This window comes from Pipistrellus hanaki, assembly GCF_964339955.1.
Source record: "Pipistrellus hanaki genome assembly, chromosome: 5".
Lineage (NCBI taxonomy): Eukaryota > Metazoa > Chordata > Mammalia > Chiroptera > Vespertilionidae > Pipistrellus > Pipistrellus hanaki.
The window spans coordinates 79,558,617-79,581,216 of record NC_140507.1 but is presented as its reverse complement, the minus strand read 5'-3'; the positions used below and the strand labels follow the sequence as shown (position 1 = coordinate 79,581,216).

Genomic DNA, 22,600 nt, shown 5'->3' with positions numbered 1-22,600 from the left:
TCTCGCTTCAGCAGGACTCAGACACGGCCCCGGAGAAGAGGGAGGTCCCTCAGTGTCAACCCAGGTGAGCCAAGAAACCAGCTCCTGGGACAAAGTCAGGGTCCAGAGGGCCCAGGCCCAGCCCTGCTTTCTCCTGCATCTAGCGGCGTGGGGTCAGGAGCTGGGACGGGATGAGAGAAGACATCTCCTAGCCCCCTGGGCTCACCGTCGGTCAGGTTTCTTGGCAAAAAAAATACTCCCCAGCCCCTGTACCCATTCTCTGCCTGAGCCTGCAGTGCTGGCAGCCAAGGCAGGAGGCGGTGCCAACTTCCGGTGTGTCCTTCTCTCCCCTCCCCCAGCACAGCCAGTCCTACCAGTTGGGCTGGCACCTGAGAGCCACCTCTGGTGGCCAGCAGCAGCTGCAAGTCCAGTGCATGCTTTCCCGATCCTGAGGTTGGGAGGGAAAGGATAGGATGGGGAAGCTCCCGATGTCCTTGGCTCGGAGCACTGTCCCCACGCTCCCACTGCCTCCCCCCCACAGCTCTGCAAGAGGCAACCATGTCATTCACCCCTGGACTTTGACAGTGGCCAAAGGCGCCACTCAGCTCTCTCTGTGCCTGTCTCTTTCTAGCTCTGCTGAGGTCAACCAGATATGGCCCCCAGAAGCAGGAATCCCACAACAGTAGTCCGGAGTATCCTCTGGATCCTGCTTGGATTGTTGCTGTGTCCGGAACCAGGCACAGGTAGGTCAGAAAGGCAGAGGCCTGCTGCAAGGACAATCGATTCTGCAGAAGGGCACTGCTCTCCCCTCTGTGTCCAGCCATCTACAGGGTAAGCCTGGAGTCCTCAGGAGACCCCAGTCTCAAGGAACCTTCAGTCTGGGGACACAGATTCCCCCAGCCCTACAGGGTTAAGGCAGAGGGGTGGGGACAGACGAGCAAAAATCAAGAGGGGACACAGACTTAGGACAGGAAGGAGGCTCTTAGCTGGGGAGAAGCAGGAAAGGGCATTTTAGGCAGAGAGAAGAACAGAGGCATTATGGTGTGGACTGTCTGGAGAAGAATCGGAATTCCTGGGTTAACAGTCCTGCTTCTGCCACTTCCTCTCTGTGTGACCTTAGGCAGGTCATTTAACCCCTCTGTGCTCATGGAGTCATTGTGAAGATTAAATATGTTGTTATGCGCGCTACCTAGAGTGGCGCCTAGCGCTAAATAAACATTTAATAAATGTTAGCTGTTACTCAACAACCCATCCCAGCCCTGAGCCTAGCGCTTCTAGGTTCCAGGTTCAGCTGCTGACATTTCCCCCACAAGGCACAGGCCCCTCCTCTCCTCCGCTGAGCATCCTCCAGACACCTCGCCCTATGAAATTCCCTAAATTCCACCCCCCCAAACACACACACACACACACACACACACACAACTGTCCATCTTTTCCTCAAACTACCTGGGGACTCTGCCCACTTGGGGCCATCACGCTGCCATCACTTAGCTTTGCCCATCTTTATTACTCACCTCCACACCGTTTCCCCTTCTCTGCTCTAGCCTCCTGGAAATTCATTCTCCACAGGCAGCCGAAGGAGCAATCTTAGGATGCCAGCCTGGCTGCATCTCGCTCCTGCTCCTGAACCTGCCGTGGCTCCCCAGTGCTCACAGATTGTCTAAGCTCCTTAACCTGTTGTCTGTGCCTCCGTTTCATCGTTTACATGGAGATGGTGTTGGGACATCACAGGGTAGTCAGAGGAGAGAGAGGAAGGGAAGGAGGAAGGGAGAGAAAAAGGAGAGGGCATTGGGAAGATGTGGAAGGAGCAGAGGGAGGCTCGGGAACTGGGGGTGCTGGGCCACTGGGTTAATGCCATCCCTCCTTCTACAGCATCCCTGCCCCTCCTCATGGACTCTGTCATCCAGGCTCTGGCGGAGCTGGAGCGGAAAGTGCCCGTCACGGAGGCCAACCACACGGTCTCTGTGTGGCACCTGTCAGCCGGGGGCTCTGAGCCCCATGACCCCCTCCATCACTTCCTGCTAAAGGGACGAAGTCTCAAAGTCACCAAGTTGGATCCTTCTGCACTGAGCCCAGAGCTGCAAGGCCTGATGGAGGAGGTGGCCCGCCATGAGGTGCGGGGCGGGCAGGAGTACGGGGTGGTGCTGGCCCCCGACGGCTCCACGGTGGCTGTGGAGCCTCTTCTGGCAGGGCTGGAAGCAGGGCTGCATGGCCACAGGGTCATAAACTTGCCCTTGGGCAGCACGGCCACCCCTCTGGGCGCCGGAGACCCCTTTCCAGATGTCAGAGCTGAGGTTTCTGATGGGAGAGCCACCTCCCCAGGACTCAGGGATGCCTCTCCAGATGGTAGCTCCGCAGATGTCAGAGCTATGTCTGCAGGTGTCAGAACCACAGATCTCGATGTAGGAGCCATCTTTAAAGATGACAGAGTCACCTCTCCAGGTGGCCAAACCTCCTCGCCCGATGCCAAAGCAACGCCTCCAACCACTGTGGACAGCCTCCTGGGGGTCACCTTGGCCAGAGGCCTGGGCCTGACCTTCCTCCAGGGCACCCAAACCCAGAGCCGCCCCGGCCTGGGAGCCGAGGGCTGCTGGGACCAGCTGTCTGTCCCCAGGAACTTCACACTCCTGCACCCTGAGGCAACACCGGTTACCACAGCCTTCCTCAACGGTGCTCTGGATGGGGCCCTCCTTGGGGACTACCTGAGCCAGGCCCCGGAGCCCCGGCCACCCCTCAACCGCCTCCTGAGCCAGTACTATGGAGCCGGGGTGGCCGGAGATCCAGGACTTCGCAGCAACTTCCGACGGCAGAACGGAGCTGCTCTGACTTCGGCCCCTGCCCTGACCCGGCAGCTGTGGGGCGCCCTCGCCCTGCTACAGAGGCTGCAGCCAGCACACCCTCAGCTGCAGGGCAAGAGCCGAGAACAGCTGGCACAGGCGGCTGCCCATGCCACCAAAGAGTTCACTGAGGCCTTCCTGGGTGAGAAGGGCCCCAACCCCTGTGACCCTCCCTCTCAGAGACAGACGGACAGACAGACAGACAGACTCTCCATCCCATGAGGTCAGGGGAATCCAGGACTAGGGATTCCAGAGGGAGCAATAGGGGTCTGGCTGGGAGCCAGGGCCGCTGTACAGGTGAGGAAAGGCTAGTTTTGGATCTTGAAGGATCAATAGGAGTTGGTCTGATACAAACTCCTCCCCCCCCCAAAAAAAAAAAAAAAGCGAGAAAGAAGGCATTGCAGGAGATGGGCTCAGCCCATGCAAAGGCACAGAGATTGAAACGGAAGTTCAGCCTATGCATCTAGGTGAGCTGCTTCGCTTCTCTGAACCCCACTGTCTTCAGGGAAGCAGGGTAAATCTTCTACCTCTTGGGTTTACTGGGTGGTTTGAGAAAGATGAAGCATGTAAAGCGAAGCAGCACACAACTAGGGCATAATAAACGCGGGCCAACGTTTCTCTTTCTCAGGGCAGCTGTCTCTCCTGGGGCTCAGAGCAGGGCCAGCTGCAGACAGTGTTGTAAAGATCCTGGGTTGGAAAGATCCTTGAAGTCTGAACTGCAGTTCTTGCGGTTTATCCTGGAGGGTTTGGGAGGCATAGCCACTATTCCAATAGAACTGAGAGGCTGTTGGATTCGTCGTTCGATCCCACAGGAGGCTGGGGAAACGGCCCATCGGTGCGCTCTGATGGAGCCACAGGCGGCCGAAAGAGACACGGTGGCTGCTAACCCCAGCCCTGGACGCCTTTCTCCGCAGGGTGCCCGGCCATCCACCCGCGCTGCCGCTGGGGCCCGGCGCCGTACCGGGGCCAGCCGACGCCGCTGCGGCTGCCGCTCGGGTCCCTGTACGTGCACCACACGTACCAGCCCGCGCCGCCCTGCACCACCTTCGCGAGCTGCGCTGCCGACATGCGCTCCATGCAGCGCTACCACCAGGATGATCGCGGCTGGGACGACATCGGCTACAGGTGGGCGGGGTCTGGGAGGGGGCGGAGCCGGTCACTCAGTGCAGAGCCTGGGTGGGCGGAGCCTAACGGGGGGCGGTGGGGGAGGGGGGTGGACCAGAGCAAACCTGGAGAAGCGGAAGCGCGGGGCGGGTGGAGCCAAGGTGGAGAGGGGCGTGGCCTAGACGAGGACGGGGTCAAGTCAGTGGGACCCTTGGGTGCGGGGGAAGATAGGGGAAGGAGCCCTAGCTGGTGTGGCTCAGTGGATAGAGCGTGGGTGCGGGCCCATCCCCAGGAGGGGGTGTGCAGGAGGCAGCTGATCGATGTTTCTCTCTCATCGGTGTTTCTCACTCTCTATCCCTCTCCCTTCCTCTCTGTAAAAAAATTCAATTTATATATATATATATATATATATATATATATATATATATATATATATATATATATATATAAAGATAGGGGAAGGACCAGTGAGAAGGGCTGAGGCTGGGACAGAGGCGCATAGTGATGGGGTTGGGCCTAAGGAAATGCTGTGAACTGGCACTTGAGACAATGGGGAGGGGCCCGACAGAAAGGGCCGTGGCCAATGCTAGAGTAACCGGAGGGCTTCTAGAGTGACATTTGGTGGAGGAGTGGGACGCTGTGGGCCAGGCTCAGTGCGACCCTAGCTAAGGTGACCAGATCGTCCCGCTTTGGGCGGGACAGTCCCGATTTTCAACAATTTTTCCCGCGTCCCGCGGCGTTTTAAAAAAGTCTCGATTTTTTGAAAGATTGGAAATATTGGAAAGATTTTTAAAACGCCTCGGGACGCGGGGAAAATTGTTGAAAATCGGGACTGTCCCGCCAAAAGCGGGACTGGACAGGGCAGCCCTGACAACGCGCGGTGCCTGCCCCCTCTCGGTAGCTTCGTGGTGGGCTCGGACGGCTACGTGTACGAGGGCCGCGGCTGGCACCGGGTAGGCGCGCACACCCTGGGCCACAACTCCCGCGGCTTCGGCGTGGCCTTCGTGGGCAACTACACGGCGGAGCTGCCGGCCGAGGCCGCGCTGCGCACCATGCGCGACACGCTCCCCGGGTGCGCGGTGCGCGCCGGCCTTCTGCGGCCGGACTACACGCTGCTGGGCCACCGCCAGCTTGTGCGCACCGACTGCCCCGGCGACGCGCTCTTCCGCCAGCTGCGCTCCTGGCCGCACTTCGACGCGGTGAGTCCGCCTGACCCGGGCCTGCCTGGCACCAACAGCTCAGCCCCTGACCCTGGCCTGTCTGCCCAACCTCAGCAGGCCCCTTCCTTTCCTGTAACCCCTCTCTCTACTCACACAGCTTCAGCCAGGCCCCTGGTCTCCCTGGCAACCCTTCTATTCGGGCAACCGAGTCCCAGCCTTGAAGTTGTTCTGCTCACGACATGTCCCATCCCCTGTCCTCTGTTGGCACAACCTTAGCCGAAGCCTTGACCCGGCCAGCTTGTTTGCCCAGCCTCCAATACCTCTGCGCTCACAAACAGGGCATGGGCCCTGGTTCCTGCAGCCGCCCCTCTGCCCTCACAGCCTGGCCTGCATCCCCTATACCCAAGTCACATCGCTTCTGCCTGCACAACCTCCTCCCAACCCACCTCACTTGGGCCTCACCCCAGACCCCTACCCAAAAGACCTCTGTTTTCCCAGCAGTAACCTAAGTGGTGTCCCTCTTAACCAAAAACTGCTTTGCCTGCACATCTCTGCCCCGCTCCTCACTGTGTTGTAGTCTTATGCCCAATCTCAGCCCTAAGGATGCGTGCTCCACCCCAGCCTCCCTGACCTTTGATGACAGTCCTTATGCTGCAGCAATCGAGGCCCAAATAACACAACCTTGGCCCCAGCACCTCGATCAGCACACACCTCTCTACGCACACACCTGCCCAATCCCGTGCTGCCTGCTTACTTCCATTTTATTTCATGAAGCTGGCCTGCAGTCAGGGTGTACCCGTCCCCTCTCTCTGTCCTCTTCCTCAGGCTCCCGCCATGAGCAAGGAGACCCGCCCTCACCCCACCCCCAAGTCTCACAGTCTCTTGCCTTTTCCAGACTGTAAAGCGAAAGACTGCCAGGAGCGCCTCCAGGAGACCCAAGAGGAAGCTGCCGCTAGTGACCATGCGGGCCACAGACCTCCAATAAAGAGATTGTGTGAGGAAAGCCCGTGTCTGCGCATCATCTGTGTTTGCCCAGAGTCAGGCCCTGAGATACACATTCCAGTCACATAGCGTGGCAGGCGATCCCAGGACAGATCCCCGGGGGACAAGGAAAAGAGGTGGGAAAAGGGAGGAAGTCCAGAAAGGGTGCTTTATCAAGCAAGTTGGCCTCGGGGACACATGGAGCTCAATTCCACTAGGGACTTCCGGAGGACAGCCTGGGATGTGTATCTCTAAGTTATCCCGCCAATAAGTGAGGAGACTGGGCTGAAACAGGTTTGGCTCAGTAGATAGAGCGTAGGCCTTTGGACTGAAAGGTCCCAGGTTCGATTCCTTTCTAGGGCATGTACCTTGGTTACAGGCACATCCCCAGTAGGGAGTGCACAAGAGGCAGCTGATTGATTTTTCTCTCATTGATGTTTCTAACTCTCTATCCCTCTCTTTTCCTCTTTGTAAAAAATCAATAAAATACATATATATATTTTAAAAAGAAGAAGAAAAAGAAGAAGAAGTGAGGAAGCAAAACTGGTTTGGCTCAGTGGATAGAGCTTCGGCCTGCAGACTGGAGAGTTTTGGGTTCAATTCCAGTCAAGGGCATGTACCTTGGTTGCGGGCACATCCCCAGTAGGGGGTGTGCAAGAGGCAGCTGATAGATTATTCTCTCTGTCATCGATGTTTCTAATTCTCTATCCCTCTCTCTTCCTCTTTGTAAAAAAATCAATAAAATATATTTAAAAACAGAAGTGAGGAAACTGGGGTATTGATCCACCAGCTCCCAGTCGTTGGCTGAGGGCTTCCCTCAGGGAAATGTTAATTCTCTGGCACTTTGGGGCTCCATCTGTCAGAGAGACTCCTCCAGCACAAAATGCAGGGAGTTGGGAGTGGAGCCAGTATGCAAAGAGGTGGTAAGCACTCAGGGATGCAGCAGAACACAGGGAGACTCCACGTGTGTGTGTGTGTGTGTGTGTGTGTGTGTGTGTGTGGTGAATAGCCTGATACAGTATGCATAAGATGGGCATATCTAAGTGGTGTGTACCGGCCGCCTGAACACCCTCCTCCTCGGGTCGGGTTATAGAATTTGTGAGGCCTGGTACACATGAAAATGAAGGACCTAACCCTGACTGGTTTGGCTCAAGGGTCCCAAGTTCGATTCCGGTCAAGGGCATGTACCTTGGTTGCGGGCACGTACCCAATAGTGGGTGTGCAGAAGGCAGCTGATTGATGTTTCTCTCTCATTGATGCTTCTAACCCTCTATCCCTCTCTCTTCCTCTCTGTAAAAAAAAAAACAAACAAACAAACAAACAAACAAAAACAACGCAGGTGATAGCAGAGCATTAAATCAAACATAGTGTGGTGCTCTTCTGAGCGTAGGCTCTTGGGGTGACTGAACAGGCCACACATCCATCCAGGTGATCCTACCCACCCCACCCCCTGGATGCCAGTCTCCCTGGCCTTTTCACAAATGGTTCCTTCTCCCTAACCTGCTCGTCCCATGGCCAGCTCCTTCTCAAGCTTCAGGTTGCAAAGGTCACCTCCTCAGGGATGCCTTCCTGGGTTTTTCCAGTTCAGAGAGAATTACTTCTGCTCAGCCCCTCTACTCCATTCTGCCTATTTCTTCCATGTCCCCACCAGGTAGAAATGTCTTGCATTTGTGTTTGGGATCTGTCTCCCTCACTAAACTGTGAGCTCCAGGAGGGCAGGAATCGAGTTTGTTTAGTTCCCCCATGGCTTCCCCAGCACCTAGCACGTAGTAGGCACTCAGGAAACATTTTTTTCAGTAAAAGAAGGCTCTTATTATAAACCCTCTGAAACCGATAATATCATTGTGTTGTACAAATATGGAAACCAAGGCTCAGAGAGAGGAAGTGACTTGTCTGAGGTGACACAGCTAGAGAAGGACCAGCTGGCACTGGAAGCCACCCCTGGACCTGATTCTGATTCTTGTGTTGACTCATTTGTTCCTTACAACAGTATCTGCCCATCTCTTTTTACAAGAAAACATTTATTAGAAAAGTTCATCAGTGAGTTTTCACAACCCAACACATTCATATGACCAACACCCAGCTCTAGATATAGCCATGTTTGCTGGGCCCAAGTGGCTCAGTGTTGTCTTGAGCACTGAAGCACTGCCAGTTCAATTCAGGTCAGGGCACATGCCAGGGTTGCGGGTTTGATCCCTGGTCAGGGAACATGCAAAAGGGAACCGACCGATATTTCTCTCTCGCATCGATGTTTTTCTCTCTCTCTCCCTCCCTCCCTCTCTCTTCCTTCCTCTCTCGAAGCATGTCCTCAAATGAGGATTAAAAATAAGAAATAGACCTATAACATTTAGGTTATGTGACTTTCACCTCAATTTTAAAAGCAGACACAAAAACTATATCAGCTCCCAGAAGCCTCTCATACCCCCCCTTCCCTAGCCCCTCCAAAGGAAACTGACATCCTGACGTGATGCACATAGTTTTGTCTGCTTTGGAGTTTTATGTAAATGGTACAATACAGGGTCTAGTTTTCTCTTTTTTCTACTTATTTATTTGTTTGTTTGTTTATTTATTTATTTTTGCCTAGCATTGCTTGTAATTCATCCAAGTTCAATCATTCAATAGTTTGTTCATTCTTTTTTTTTTTTGTCCATTCTTTTTTTAATATTATTTTTTTTATTTTTTTAAATATATTTTATTGATTTTTTTACAGAGAGGAAGGGAGAGGGTTAGAGGGTTAGAAACATTGATGACAGAGAAACATCGACCAGCTGCCTCCTGCACACCCCCTACTGGGGATATGCCTGTAACCAAGGTACCTACTCTTAACTGGGATTGAACCTGGGACCTTTCAGTCCGCAGGCTGATGCTCTATCTACTGAGCCAAGCCAGTTTCGGCAGTTTGTTCATTCTTATTGCTGCATGCTATTCCACTGTGGGAACAGACCACAATTAACTCATCTAGCGTATATGAGCACTTCGGTTGTTGCCAGTGTGGGGCTATTACAAATAGTGCCCGTGGGTATATCTATGGGGTGAACTGCGGGGTCAGAAGAGAGCTGTACAGTCAATGTTTGTCGATCAAACAGTTTTCCAACTTGATTGCATTGGTCTACACTCCAACCAGCGGTAGGTGACAGTTCCAGGGGCTGGATGCTCTCCCCAGCACTTGGACAACCTGTGCCCATCTTGAAAGAAGGCAACTGAGGCCCAGAGAGGGGCATGTGCTGCCTCCTCTGGTCAGTGAGAGATTTGGGTTCCTGCTCTGGCACCTCCTCTCCTCCCGCATCCTGCCCCCACTGTGCCCTCCCAACCTGGCTGTGGGGTGGGGTGGGACAGGCCGGGTCACGTGGAGTAGAGTTCAGCAGGAGGAAGCCAGGCAGTGTGCAGACGGCTGTTGAGCGTCTGGGGCTGATCAGGAAATCAAGGTAAGAGGGGGAGTGCGTGTGGCCCCCCAAGGGGGTTTTCTGGGGGCAGAGCTGAGAGTGGGGAGGGTGCTGAGATGAAGACAGCATGTAGGCAGACATGAGACAGAACTGTCACCCTCTTGTTCCCCAAGAGAATCCCCACCATGGACCCGCTGTCAAGAAGCCAGTCCTCCGAAACCCAGCAGACAGCCCAAACCCCGCTAACCTCCTATCGCTGGCACACAGGAGGTGGGGGAGAGAAGGGATCTGGAGGGTTCCACTGGGGCCGCCTTGCCAGCTGGGGGAGGGCACTGAGCCACCAGGAACCCATGGTCAGCAGCCAACCTGCCCGTCGCTCGCTGTTCCGTCGTGTCGTCTCCGCGCCCCCCAAGGAGTCTCGCAAGAACCACCTCAGACTGTCCAAGTCCCTCTGGGGGAGACATAGGAGCCCACCGCTGGAGCCAGAGCCGGAGCCAGAAGCCTCAGGTACGTGGCTCCACCATTCAGAGCCGGGGCTGGGCTGGGAGACCGGATGCTCGGGGTTTGTCTGCCTCCAAAGCATCAGCCATACAGACACAGGAAGTTGTGGGGAGTGCAAAAGCCCAACAGGAAGTGGCTGGGGCCCGGCAGCTGCCCTCTTCCCTCTTTCCCCCTTACCCAGGGCCTGGGGGTATGGGGTGTGGCCAAGGAGCTGTGGACAAAAGGGGGTCCAGCCTGGGCAAGACCCAGGGAATAGACTGATGATGGCACTATCCAGATGCCAAATGACCCCTGATCTCCTGTCATATCCACTAGCCCACTCTCATCCTCTCCTACCTGGATATCCTTCTCAGCCTCCTCCTGTTCTCCTGCCCTCCAGCTTCCATGTTTTAGTTTCTTCACTTCCTTGGGCCTCAGCTTACCCATCAATCAAATGGGAACCATGATCCCTACCTTGAAGGGTATATTATTTCCTTCATTCATGTATCCATCCATTAAAACAGAGGCCCGTTGAGCATTGACTGTGTGCCAGGCCCAGATTTAGGCACTGTGGAAGACAGCAGTGATTAAAAGAGATGTCACTGGCTGCCCCATGAGACTCACCGCGCAGTGGGCATGAAAGACAGTAACGAGTATAAACAAGAAAATGACAGAGAGGGCTCAGCGTTGCTCAGAGGGATCCAGAAGGGTATCGTGAGGTTTGGAGCTGGAGAGCATGGAGCATTAGCCCGGTGTCCAGCATATTTTAAGTGGTCCATTCACAGTGGGACTTATTTCTTCCCCTCGGGGTAAAACGATAGGACAGATGGGTAATCTGGGAGAGTTGGTTCAGCTCATTTAATTCTCACCATTCATAGTCTCATTTGGCAAAAGCGTCCCTTCCACCCCCTTCCTGGGTATCAGGTGTTGCCCACTCCATCGTATCCAGAGAAAGCTAACAAGCAGCCCTGACCTTTGAGCATGCGAGGATGCCCGTGGCTCCCCATTGCCCCCAGGATAAAACCTCTGACTGGCACGCAGGGTCCTGAACCAAGCTCTTCCTGGACCTTCTCTTCTAGCCTCTGAGCCCTCCAATTCCCACCCCCCCTTCCCTTTGTGTCTCTGGGCCCTGCCATCTCTCAGCCTTGGATCAATCTGTTCCTGCCACCAACCCCTCCATCTCTGTCGAAATCCAACCTGCTGTTCAAGTCCTAGCACAAGCTTCCTCTCTCTGGAGCCCTTCCCTGGCCTGCCGCACTGCCTCCGTCCCCTACCGTGGCCCTTTTCTATTCCTTTCTAACTTTGAATATAGTCCACCTTAGACTAGTGATTTATGTGAGGAACCAAGGCTGCTGTCCTGTGGTTTAACTTCTTGGACCTTTATGATTCTTGCTCATACAACCACTGTCTCGGTTATGTCTGAGGTCCATCTCGATCACGCACAAGCTGCGTGAACCTGGGCAAGTCACCCAATCTCTCTGGGCTTTCGTGTCCTTCCTGGTAAAATGGGGCTTATCGCAGCCCTTGTAATGGCTTTGGGGGATTAAATTAAGGTGACTAGACGTCCCGATTTTTAACAATTTGTCTTGCGTCCCGCTGCGTTTTAAAAAAAGTCCAAAAGATTCTTTCCAAAAATCAGGACTTTTTCAAAACGCCACGGAGTTGGTCCGAAGGTTGTGGGTTATTGTTAAGCTGATTAACATCAAACGCCTCGGGACACAGGACAAATTGTTAAAAATCTGGACTGTCCCGCCAAAAGTGGGACGTCTGGTCACCTTAGCATTAAATGAGAGCAGGCAACGTGGAGCAGTAAACACAGTGCAGGTCACATAGTAGGTGGGCTGAGTCCACTACCCAATGCTAGTGGAGACAATGTCCAGAGGGTTTTGCTCAACAACTACCCGACATGGCTGCCTTGCGGGAGTGCGGGGGAGAGGCGGCAATTAGGAGGGAGCCCCGTTGAGCTTTGGTGAATGGAAAGGGTGGTCTGAGGTTCAGGGAGAGGTCCCACTTCCCCAGCACCTTTTCCTCCACCCAGAGCTGGAGCCAGAGCCGGAGCCCCTAACCCCACAGATCCCTGAGGCCCCCTCACCCGATGTGCCTGTCTGGAACATCGAAGCCTTCACTCTGCTGGACGGGAGGCTGGTGCTGCTCGGGGGTGAGGAAGAGGTGAGAGAGGGCCTAGGGGTCAGGGGAAGGGAGGAGGGGAAAGGAATGGGATAATGGAAAGTGTCTGCCTCTCCTTCGACCCGCCTGCCTTCCCTTTCTGACTACTCACTCCTACGGAGGAGCAGGGGCCTCGCCAGTCCAGGATGGGGAGCGCCAGCTCTGAGAGCAGCATCCAGGTGGCCCTGGGGAACCTCAGGGATGCAGGTACGTAAGTGTGACGGGTGAGGAGGCCTGGGGCATTTGGGACTGTGTCAGGGAGGGTCAGAATCCAAGATGATCCCATCTCCCAACCTTCCATCCCCGAACACCACAGACCGAGTGCCTGGGAAGACTGAGCCAGAGGCTGCTGGCCCCAACCAGGTCCACAACGTCCGGGTGAGGCATCCGTTGGGGGATGGGGAGGTGGGGAGACCCTCAGAGGTGAAAGGGGACTCTTACTGGGTGTTTGGGGGCAGATCACGGAACCTCTCTGGGCCTCCGTGTCTCTGTCCAATAGAGCCAATGGGAAAACCTCCCTCTCTGGGCTGTTGGTGAGACATCAACAGAGAATGAAGGAAAGCATACACTTGGGACTTTAAAAAATGGGAGTTATTGGTGGCCTTTGCTATTCTTGCTAACACAGCCTGAGTTTGTGGCCCTCCAAGAACAGCAGATCCTCCAGGACACCCGGAGGGAAAAAGGAGCTGCTCAGCTGACATACCTCTCACTCCTCCATAGGGGCTGCTCAAGCGGCTGAAAGAAAAGAAAAAGGCCAGGTCAGAGTTGGGAGCCAACGCCTCTCGGGATGGGTAAGAGTCCCTGGGATTGAACATTGTCCCCTCCCCGTCCCCCTGCCTTTCATTCTGACTTTCACCCCATACCCCCTGTGTCCTGCCCTGTGCTGGGCCTTCCGGGGGCCACGGATAGGTCCTAGCATGGAGCCACTCCCCGATGGAAGAGTGGGAGCTGAGTCTGACACAGCAACTCTAAAACAGGAACTAAATCAAAATCCTGGTCCGAGAGTGTCAGAGAAGGAAACGGAGCTGGTATCTGAATAATGGGTGGGTGGGAATGAACTAGGCTAAGACGGGCAGGGACAGCATTCCAGACAGAGGGAACAGTACATAAAAAGGCCAAGAGGTCAGACAAAGACACAAAAACGAAGTCCAGTGTGACCGGACTTCAGACGGTGGGGGATTAAGCGAAGGGGAATGAGGGCTATACAAGGTCATTCAGGCCACCCGGGGAAGTTGGGTTGACCCTAAAAGTGATGGACTTTCAAGTCCAATTTAGGTTCAAGTCCATCCTGGCCTCCCTCCACCCTTCAGGCTGTAGGGGGTGATGAGGGGAGAAGATAGAAATGACACTCCTTCCCCGCCCCCCACCACCACCCTCTCCAGGCCCCCCAGTGCTCTGGGCTCTCGGGAATCGCTGGCCACACTCTCCGAACTGGACCTGGGTGCCCAGCGGAATGTGCGGGTTTGGCCACTGCACCCCAGCCTCCTGGATGAGCCCCACTGCTTCCAGGTACATGCGGGCAGCTCTTCCCATCCTCCGGATCCTTTGGCTTCAGGCTCGGTCTCCACCGCGACCTGGAATGCCCTTCCCCCACAGGTAACTTGGGCAGGCGGGAGCCGCTGCTTCTCGTGTCGCTCGGCCGCAGAGAGAGACCGCTGGATCGAGGACCTTCGTCGCCACTTCCAGCCCAGCCAGGTGGGCACTCGGGGAAGTCAAGGCCCCACCCCTTACACGCTGGTGCCCGCCCACACCTGTGCAACCACTCCCAGACCCTCCTCGTCTCGTACCTGGCCCTTGCACAAGGGCCCTGTCCCTTCTTTCGCAATTTGCACCCAAAGTCCCACCAACGAGGTGGCCGCCCGCCAAATCTTCCCACCGCAGCTGCTCCTCCGTACACAGCATCCCCGATTTTCCCCGGGAGATCTTAGCACAGCTAAAGGGCTTCCGCACGGTCACCCTGGGACCCCTGGCACGCAGTGGAGGCCCCACTCTCTTCCCCAGGGACCCAGGGGTGTTTCCCTGGGGACATGGGCCCCGAGGGACACCTCTGGTGCCCACCGTCGAACGCCCACTCCTCCCACCGCTCCGGTCTGCAGGACAACGCGGAACGCGAGGAGACGTGGCTGAGCGTGTGGGTACACGAAGCCAAGGGGCTGCCCCGGGCGGCGGCGGCGGCGGGGGCGCCAGGAGCGCGCGTGGAGCTGTGGCTGGACAGCGCGCTGCTGGCGCGCACGGCCGAGCGGGCCGGGCCGGGCCCGCTCTTTTGGGCGGAGCGCTTCCACTTCGAGGCCCTGCCGCCGGCGCGCCGCCTGTCGCTGCGGCTGCGGGGAGCGGGCCCGGGGGGCGCCCCGCTGGGCCGCGCGTCCTTGGCGCTGGAGGAGCTGGGCGCCCCCCGCGCGCCCGCCGCGGGCCTGGAGCGCTGGTTCCCGCTGCTCGGGGCCCCCGCCGGCGCGGCGCTGCGGGCGCGCATCCGGGCGCGGCGCCTGCGCGTGCTGCCCTCGGAGCGCTACAAGGAGCTGGCGGAGTTCCTCACCTTCCACTACGCGCGCTTGTGCGGGGCCCTGGAGCCGCAGCTGTCGGCGCAGGCCAAGGAGGAGCTGGCGGCTGCCATGGTGCGCGTGCTGCAGGCCACCGGCCGGGCGCAGGTATGTCAAGGCGACCGGGCGGACCTGGGTGGCCGGACCCAGTGGCACCTGCGAGGGGCGGGCACCTGGAGGGAGGGGCGGGGCCTGAGCTTCAGCTACAAAGGGTGGGGCATCTGGAGGGGCGGGGCCTAGGAGGGTGGGGGTATATGGAGGGGCGGGGCATAAAAGGGCGGGGTACCTGGAGGGGCAGGGTATAGAAGGGTGGGATACCTGGAGGGGCGGGGCATAGAAGGGTGGGATACCTGGAGGGGCGGGGCATAGAAGGGTGGGGTACCTGGACTGGAGGATGGGCATAGAAGGGTGGGGCGCTTGGAGGGGCGGGGCATAGACGGGAGCTGCAAAGAGGGGGCCTGAGCTGAGCCTCTGTGTGGAAAGGCTTACATTTCTGCTGAGGGGTGGAGGTTCCCAGGCTGTTAGGTGCCCCAGCAGGGAGGGCCAGGCCTGAGCTGTAGCTTTTAGGAGCGCGACCTGAGCCCCGGGGAGAGGGACTCACCAAGAGCAGGGATTCCCCCCTGGCTCAGTCTACACCCAAGCTTCATGACCCCACGCTGTGCCCAGGCATTGGTGACAGACCTGGGAACCGCGGAGCTGGCACGCAGTGGAGGCCGTGAGGCGCTGCTATTCCGGGAAAACACATTGGCCACTAAGGCCATCGATGAGTACATGAAGCTGGTGGCACAGGACTACCTCCAAGAGACGCTGGGTGAGCCCTGTGTGGGGGTGCGGAAGCCTGCTGGGAGGACTAGGAGACCCCAGAGGAAATCTGGGAGACCCTGGGTAACCTGGGTTCTGGAAGTGGGTGATGCGTGGGAGGTACTGGGATCCTGGAGGGAAATGGGGACTCCCCAGGAGGTTAGGTGCCTCCAGGGTAAATGGAGAAGAGTCGGAGGTTGGGTTGGTGGGTCCTGGTGGTTATGGCTCTGGCCCCTGCCTGGCTGTGCTGGGCTGCAGGGCAGGTCCTGCGGCGAATCTGTGCCTCCACCGAGGACTGTGAGGTGGACCCCAGCAAGTGCCCAGCCTCAGAGCTGCCCCAGCACCAAGCCAGACTGCAGAGCAGCTGTGAGGAGGTCTTCGAGGACATCATCCACTCCTATGAGTAAGAACCAGGGTCCCAGCACCTGAGCCCGCTGCCCCTGCCTCCCAGCCTCTGTGCTGGCTGCCAGATAAAATACAGGGTGCCCAGCTAAATGTGATGCAATATTTGGGACCTAGTTAGATTTTAAAATTATTTCTTATTTGAAATTCAAGTTTAACTGTTATCCTGTAGTTTTATTTGCTAGCTCTGGTGGGAACTCATCCCCAGTATTTTGCCACCTTAACGTCACATAAGTGGGACACAATTCCTTGACCCCATACCATAATCCCATGCCACCTGACCCCAGTTAATATAGGATCTCAATCCTATGGCCTCTGATTTCAGGTGCTGTCCTGCCCTCAATCCCATGACCCCTGGCCTTAAGTGACACTGTACCTCAAATCCTATGCAAATGATCACAGGAAACCTGGGATTCCAATTTGTTGCTCTCTGACTCTAGGTTAAGCTGTGTGCTTAATCCCATGTCACGTGAGACATCAACATCATGATTTCTGAACTTAGGTGACCCCGTGTGCCCCTTCTATTCATATCATGTACCATGTCTGGCTAGATCTGGCTACAGGATAACAGTTATGTTATAGCTGTCCCCATGTGAACCTGTACCCCCAACTCCAACATTACTAACTCCAGTGCTCACCACAATAACACTACCATAAATCCTGACCCCTCCCTCTCCACCCCCACCCCCCAGCATCATTATCCCTGATGTCTATAATCTTGGAACTCAGAACATAGATGACTCCTAATCCCTGACCTTAGGAGTTCGGTCATCCCTGAACTTTATGCCCATATACACCCCCTTTGACCATTGCCTATTCTGTCCCAGCTGGTTTCCAGCAGAGCTGCGCACCGTGTTCTCAGCCTGGCGGGAAGCATGCAAGGCACGAGGCTCCGAGGCACTGGGCCCCCGGCTGGTGTGTGCCTCTCTCTTCCTGCGGCTCCTGTGTCCCGCCATCTTGGCACCCAGCCTCTTCGGCCTGGCATCACAGCACCCAGCACCTACCCCGGCCCGCACCCTCACATTGATTGCCAAGGTCATCCAGAACCTTGCCAACCGAGCCCCGTAGGTGCTGGAAGGCTGGGGAGGGCGGGGAGGGAGTATGGTTTGGCCATGGGGGTGGCAGATGCCTGACCTGACCTACCCAGTCGGACCCCAACCCAGGTTTGGTGAGAAGGAAGCCTACATGGGCTTTATGAATAGTTTCCTGGAGAATCATGGACCTGCCATGCAACACTTCCTGGATCAAGTGGCCATGGTGGATGTGGATGCAGCACCCAGTGGTTACCAGGGCAGCAGTGACCTAGCCCTCCAGCTGGCAGTCCTGCATGCCCAGCTCTGTACCATCTTTGCTGAACTCGACCAGGTGTGTCCTGAGCCTAGAGACCAGACATGGGGTAGGGAAGCAAGAGGGCCAGGAGCTTCTGGCCCCGAGAGCTTCTCAGCATCCTCCCTACATGCCTCACCAGGCAACCCGAGACAGCCTGGAACCCCTGCCCACCATCCTGCAAGCCATTGAGGAAGGCCGCCCTGTGCCTGTGTCTGTGCCGATGCGTCTTCCACCACCACCCCCAGCCCAGGTCTATCCCAGGTAACCTGCCTGCCTGCTCTGTCCAGCTCTGTCCAGCTCTGATGGGGCCAAAGGCATGCACAGGGTCAGATTAGAATCAGCGGTGAAGACAGGATTATGTCAGGAGTCAGAGATGGAGTCACATTGGGGTCAGTGTCAGAAAGTGTTGGATGGAGGTCAGAGGTTGTAGATGGCTTCGTCCAGGAGGTCAGGGAGAGGCTCACAGTGTAGAGGTTGTAGATGGCTTCGTCCAGGAGGTCAGGGAGAGGCTCACAGTGGGAACTGGTCATTGCAGAGGTCAGGGACAGGTCACATGTGGCATCCGAGAGAGAAAGTGACATCATGTTCAGCGTGTTCACGTTTGGGTGAGAGGCTGGTGATGGAGTTAAATCAGGGGTCAGAATGTGGCCAAATGTTCAGATGTATCCTCAAAGGTAAGGTTCAGGTTCATATAAGCAGAGGTCAAGGTCAGGTGGGTCAAAGATATGGGCAGGGTCATGTTTGGGGTCAGAGGTCAGGGACCATGGTCTTTCTGGAGGCAGACAGAGACAGTTTAAGATCAGAGGTTGGGGGTCAGAGGGGATCAGCTAGAAAGGAAGAGGATACCCTTGTGAGCGGAGGTTGAGCCCAAGGTCAGGTTGGAATTGATGCTACAGAGAAAGATCACACTGTGTCAGAGTCCAGGCAGAGCCAGAGGTCAAAATGTGACCTCATCAGTGACCGGGTCACATGGAAGTAAAAAGATCCTGGGTCTGGTCATTTGCAGTCAAAACTAGGGATGCATCAGACTGTCAGACCTCAGAGGGAAGGTAGGGGAGGGTGGGGATAGGGAGAGAGATCAACCAAAGGACTTGTGTGCATGTCTATGACCCTAACAGTGGTCACGAACAACAGGGGGGTGGAGGCATGCGTGGGGAGGGGTTTGGGATAGGAATGGGGGGATGAGGACAAATATGTGATACCCTAATCAATAAAGAAATTAAAAAAAAAAAAAAAACTAGCGGTGGGAACAGCTCAGGGGCCAGTCAAGGGTCTGAGCTCCTGCATTCCACCCCCAGTTTTTCCGCAGGGGAGAAGCCCGGCTTCCTGCCCCCTCGGGACCTCCCCAAGCACACCCCTCTCATATCCAAGAGCCAGTCTCTGCGCAGCGTCCACGGCTCGGGAAGTTGGGCCCGGCAGCGGCCAGAGGAGGAGCGGCCCCCACGGCTGCCCCGGCCGGTGCAGCGCACGCAGAGTGTCCCGGCCGGCCGCCCGGCTCGCCGCTGCCCTTCCGCAGCGGGACCTCGGCCGCGACCCAAGGGCTCCCTGCGCTCCGGCCCCCAGCCCCGCGGCCGGCCCTGGACCGGGGCCTCGGCCTCGCTGCCTCGGAAGCCTTCCGTGCCCTGGCAGCGCCAGCTGGATCAGCCTCGAGGCACAGACCAGGCGCTAAGCCCGCACCGACCCATGGGAAAGGTGAGTGAGGCCGGCCTGGGGCACGCCCGGAGGGGAGAGGCAAGACTGGAGGCCAGGCAGGTCTGGGTTCAAATAGGAGAGCCCTATGCTGGGTTACTCCGGGCCTAGCCCAGCCCTCCCTGAGCCTCAATTTCCTCCTCTACAAGCCGGTGATGTTCCCCAAGTAAGGTGACCAGGCGTCCCGCTTTTGGCGGGACAGTCCCGATTTTTAAATAGTTTTTCTTTTTATTTCTTTTTATTTTTTTCTTTTTATATTTTATTGATTTTTTACAGAGGAAGGGAGAGGGATAGAAAGCTAGAAACATCGACCAGTTGCCTCCTACACATCCCCCACCGGGGATGTGCCCGCAACCAATGCACATGCCCTTGACCAGAATGGAACCTGGGACCCCTCAGTCCACAGACCAACTCTCTATCCACTGAGCCAAACCGGTTTTGGCGACAGTCCCTATTTTTAACAATCTGTCCCGCGTCCCACCGTGGGACACATTGTTAAAAATCGGGACTCTCCTGCCAAAAGCAGGACGTCTGGTCACCTTCCCCAAGAGGCTGGGCCGTGAGGAGGCAGAGCACAAGGGACAGGAAAGTCAGGGTCTTCCGGGAGAAGAAGGGGACGGCGGGTCAGGTGACAGAGGCTCTCCCCCCCCCCTCCCTACAGCTGACGGAGCTGCAGGGCGAGGTGGCCACCCTGCGCGAGGAGCAGAAGGTGCTGTCCGGCCTCGTGGAGTCCCTGCGCACCCACCTCCGGACCTTGACGGAGCAGCAGCAGCAGCTTCGCAGCCAGCTGGAAGGCCTGGACTCCAGGCTTCGGGGAAGGTGAGCCCTGCCTTCCCACCACCTCCGTCCTCCATGGGACCCGTTAGACGTAATCAGATCGCCCAGAACCCACTGACTGTCATTCAGGTCCTGCCCTTCAGTCAGTCCCAAATTCGCCAGACACGGTCACGCCCCCCCCCCCCCCCCCAGATCAGCTCTGCCCGCCCCAACACACCCAAGACCCACCTCTTGGTCAGCTCTGCCCTAGGGGAGCCCGCCCCCTCTCCCCACAAGTCGCTGGCTGATCGTCTCATCCATCATTGAAGCCCCATCCCTCAATCAGGCCCTCTCAAACTGCTTGGTCCAGGCTCTCTCAGTCTGGGTACGCCCCTATCCCGGTCACCACCCGACCCAGGAAGGACCAAGTCCCGCCTCCAAAGGTTTCGTGGGTCCTTCCATCCTAGGCGTTCCAGGCTCGGTTGGCCTCTTCAAGTTACCTAGGCCCCGCCCCCTGGTCTGGGCAGGCCCCGCCTCCAACTCTAAGCCCCGCCCCGAATCCCTAGCTCTCCAATCAGAGGCTGGAGGGGAGTTCCCCAACCTCTGAGCTTCCCTGCTCCCTGGCCCCTGATTTCCACAGGACCTCGCATTTGGATCCAGAGTGCAACCCACCAAGCAGTGAGGCCCACAAGCTGGAAAATCTGGTGAGAGCCCCTGTGTGCACCCTGGGGCAGGTCTGGCGGTGAGGAAGCAAGGGCTGGGGTGAAACTTTCCCCTGGCTCTGAGCCCCACGGCCGTGGCCCTCCAGGAGCGCCGCCTGTCTGAAATGGAGAGTTCTCTAGCCCCGCTGAGGGATGCCGTCCAGAGCCTGCAGCATCTTCATACGACGACGCCAGGGTCCAGGAGCCAGCCCCTGCCTCTCAAAGCACGCTGCGTGAACGGAGACACCACCTGAGCTGCCCACTCCACCACCCCACGTGGTCTGGGAGCAAAAAGATACCTGTTGTAGGGTCCCTGCCTCGGCCCTACATGGCCTACAGTGTGGAGTGGAGCTGTTGATGGCAACTAGCCTGGCGCTGTGAGGTTGCCCAGTAAAATCTTGATTTCAGTAAAATTGATGGTTTCTTTGTCCCTAAGTGTTGCCACTCAGAAAGCACCCTCCCCAATTCAGCTCTCCCCAATTCTCCCCTAATTGGAGGGCTCACCAAGGGGGAGATGTAAAGAGCTTCTCACCAGTTGTGTGACTTCAGGCCTTCACTCTCTCACAGCCTCATTGTCCTCATCTGTAAATTGGATTTAAAGGTCCTTACACAGTAAAAAAAAAAAAAAAAAAAAAAAAAAAAAAAACTGTAGTGTTTTATAAAAAATATATTTTATTGATTTTGTTTTGTTTTTTTAGAGAGGAAAGAAGAGGGATAGAGAGTTAGAAACATCGATGAGAGAAACATCAATCAGTTGCCTCCTGCACACCCCCCACTGGGAATGTGCCTACAACCAAGGCACATGCCCTTGACTGGAATCAAACCTGGGACCTTTCAGTCTGCAGGCCAATGCTCTATCCACTGAGCCAAACCAGTCAGGGCAAGATCTGTAGCTTAAAGCATTCAAAGAAAGGTATTCATCGTTTGGTAGGCCCAAACACCTACTTCTCAATGGAGCCCAGATCCCACCTCCACCAACCCCCAAACCCTGGATGAGAGCATCTTCTAGGGCCCCTAATCCCATACTAGCTCCCTCATGGCAGGAAGAGCATGGGTTTAGGAAGCAGATGAAGGAAGGGGCAGGTAGATGTAAAGAGAGTTGAGGTCTGTGGGTGTTGGTTGGATAACTGAGTGAACATTTGAATTATGGGTGAGGGGTGGCATGGGTGAGAGGCAAATGAATAGGTTAGCATTTGCTAGATGTCTGTGCACTAGTAGGTGAGTAGTTAAGTAATTGGTTGGCTGGGATGGGTATGTCTGCCTAGGAAAGGCCCGTATCGTACTAGGAAATAAATATTTGGATTTTGAGTATGTACCACATTGTATGAGCATTTGTTCAAGTGTCCTGAGACTCTTGAGCTGGGCAGTGAGGAAACAGTAATGAATTAGACAGATAGGACTCCTGTCCTCAGGGAACTCACACTCTAGTGGAGGAGACAGACAGTAAATATGCAATTGATGGATGGATGGGTAATTGGGTAGTTGGGTAAAAGGTTCTGTGTAAGGAAGAGTGGAGTTGTATGGATGAGTAGGTATTTACTTGGGTGGTAGATGAGACATGGATGGGTGAGTTGAGTGGATGTTCGGATGGGGGCGGTTTGGGAGGGTGGCTAGCTGGCTAATGGGATCACGTTAGTTATATGATAGGTGGATGAGTAAGTAGATGGGAGGTGGATGGGTGGTTTGGTTTGAGTGGGTATTTGGGTGGATGGGTGGGTAGATGTTGGAGAGGTGGATGGAGAGCTGGTTCGTTGACTGGGTGGGTAGATGATGTGTTTCGTCAATTGGGTGTGTGGATGAATGGGTGGGGAAATGAATGGGTTGTCAGACACGTGGATGGGTGGCTGGGGGAAGGCAACAGGCCTATTTTTGCGTGTATGACAGGGTCGACCTGGAGGCTGCCATCCTGGAGGTGGAGTGGAGAAGGGGGGTCTTAGCAGTGGGAACCTAGGGCAGGCTCTCGGGGCATGGAGGCTTGGAAGGAGGGAGTGAGCTTGTGGTTGGAAGCCTAAGGATTGACTGGGTGGAATCCTCGAAGATCTACCGTAGGAGTGACCCGGAGGGGAACTTCTCTGCCCCCTCCCCACTCCCCTGGTGCTATTGGCGAGCAGAGCATTGGAAGAGCCAGTGGGGTGATGAAGAGCCGCTGAGGGCAGGGGACAGCGTTGTCATGGTAATGAGCCTCGCCCAGGACTCCCGGCCCCGGGACCTGCCTGGCCACTCCCAACATGGCGCGCGCGCGCTGACCGCTCCCCTTCCCGGGGGCGCTGGAGGGGGGGTCGCCAGGGGGAGGGG

General features: G+C 56.3%; 2 protein-coding genes across 7 annotated transcripts; both read left to right on the top strand.

Moving 5' to 3' along the window:
• Positions 1–408: 408 nt before the first annotated feature.
• Positions 409–6,135, top strand: PGLYRP2 (peptidoglycan recognition protein 2). The gene is made up of 5 exons (XM_084885928.1): positions 409–722; positions 1,852–2,958; positions 3,731–3,941; positions 4,822–5,119; positions 5,976–6,135. The coding sequence occupies exons 1-5, from the start codon at positions 632–634 to the stop codon at positions 6,063–6,065; spliced, it is 1,797 nt and encodes a 598-aa protein (XP_084742054.1). The 5' UTR covers positions 409–631; the 3' UTR covers positions 6,066–6,135.
• A 3,297-nt stretch (positions 6,136–9,432) lies between these two features.
• Positions 9,433–20,718, top strand: RASAL3 (RAS protein activator like 3; the record flags this gene model as incomplete). 6 transcript variants are annotated; one of them, XM_084885848.1, is made up of 17 exons in its annotated part: positions 9,433–9,486; positions 9,618–9,951; positions 11,963–12,093; positions 12,219–12,297; positions 12,407–12,468; positions 12,811–12,881; positions 13,473–13,599; positions 13,687–13,785; positions 14,187–14,735; positions 15,294–15,831; positions 16,658–16,745; positions 16,994–17,195; positions 17,299–17,420; positions 18,458–18,851; positions 19,510–19,667; positions 20,245–20,308; positions 20,413–20,718. In XM_084885848.1, the coding sequence occupies exons 2-17, from the start codon at positions 9,630–9,632 to the stop codon at positions 20,557–20,559; spliced, it is 3,153 nt and encodes a 1,050-aa protein (XP_084741974.1). In that variant the 5' UTR covers positions 9,433–9,486; positions 9,618–9,629. The 6 variants fall into 6 exon arrangements, with proteins under 6 accessions (XP_084741974.1, XP_084741975.1, XP_084741977.1 ...); XM_084885849.1 differs by having other exon boundaries at positions 13,473–13,785; positions 15,294–15,438; positions 15,687–15,831; positions 16,658–16,894; XM_084885850.1 differs by lacking the exon at positions 9,433–9,486 and having other exon boundaries at positions 9,594–9,951; positions 15,294–15,438; positions 15,687–15,831; positions 16,658–16,894.
• Positions 20,719–22,600: the final 1,882 nt, after the last annotated feature.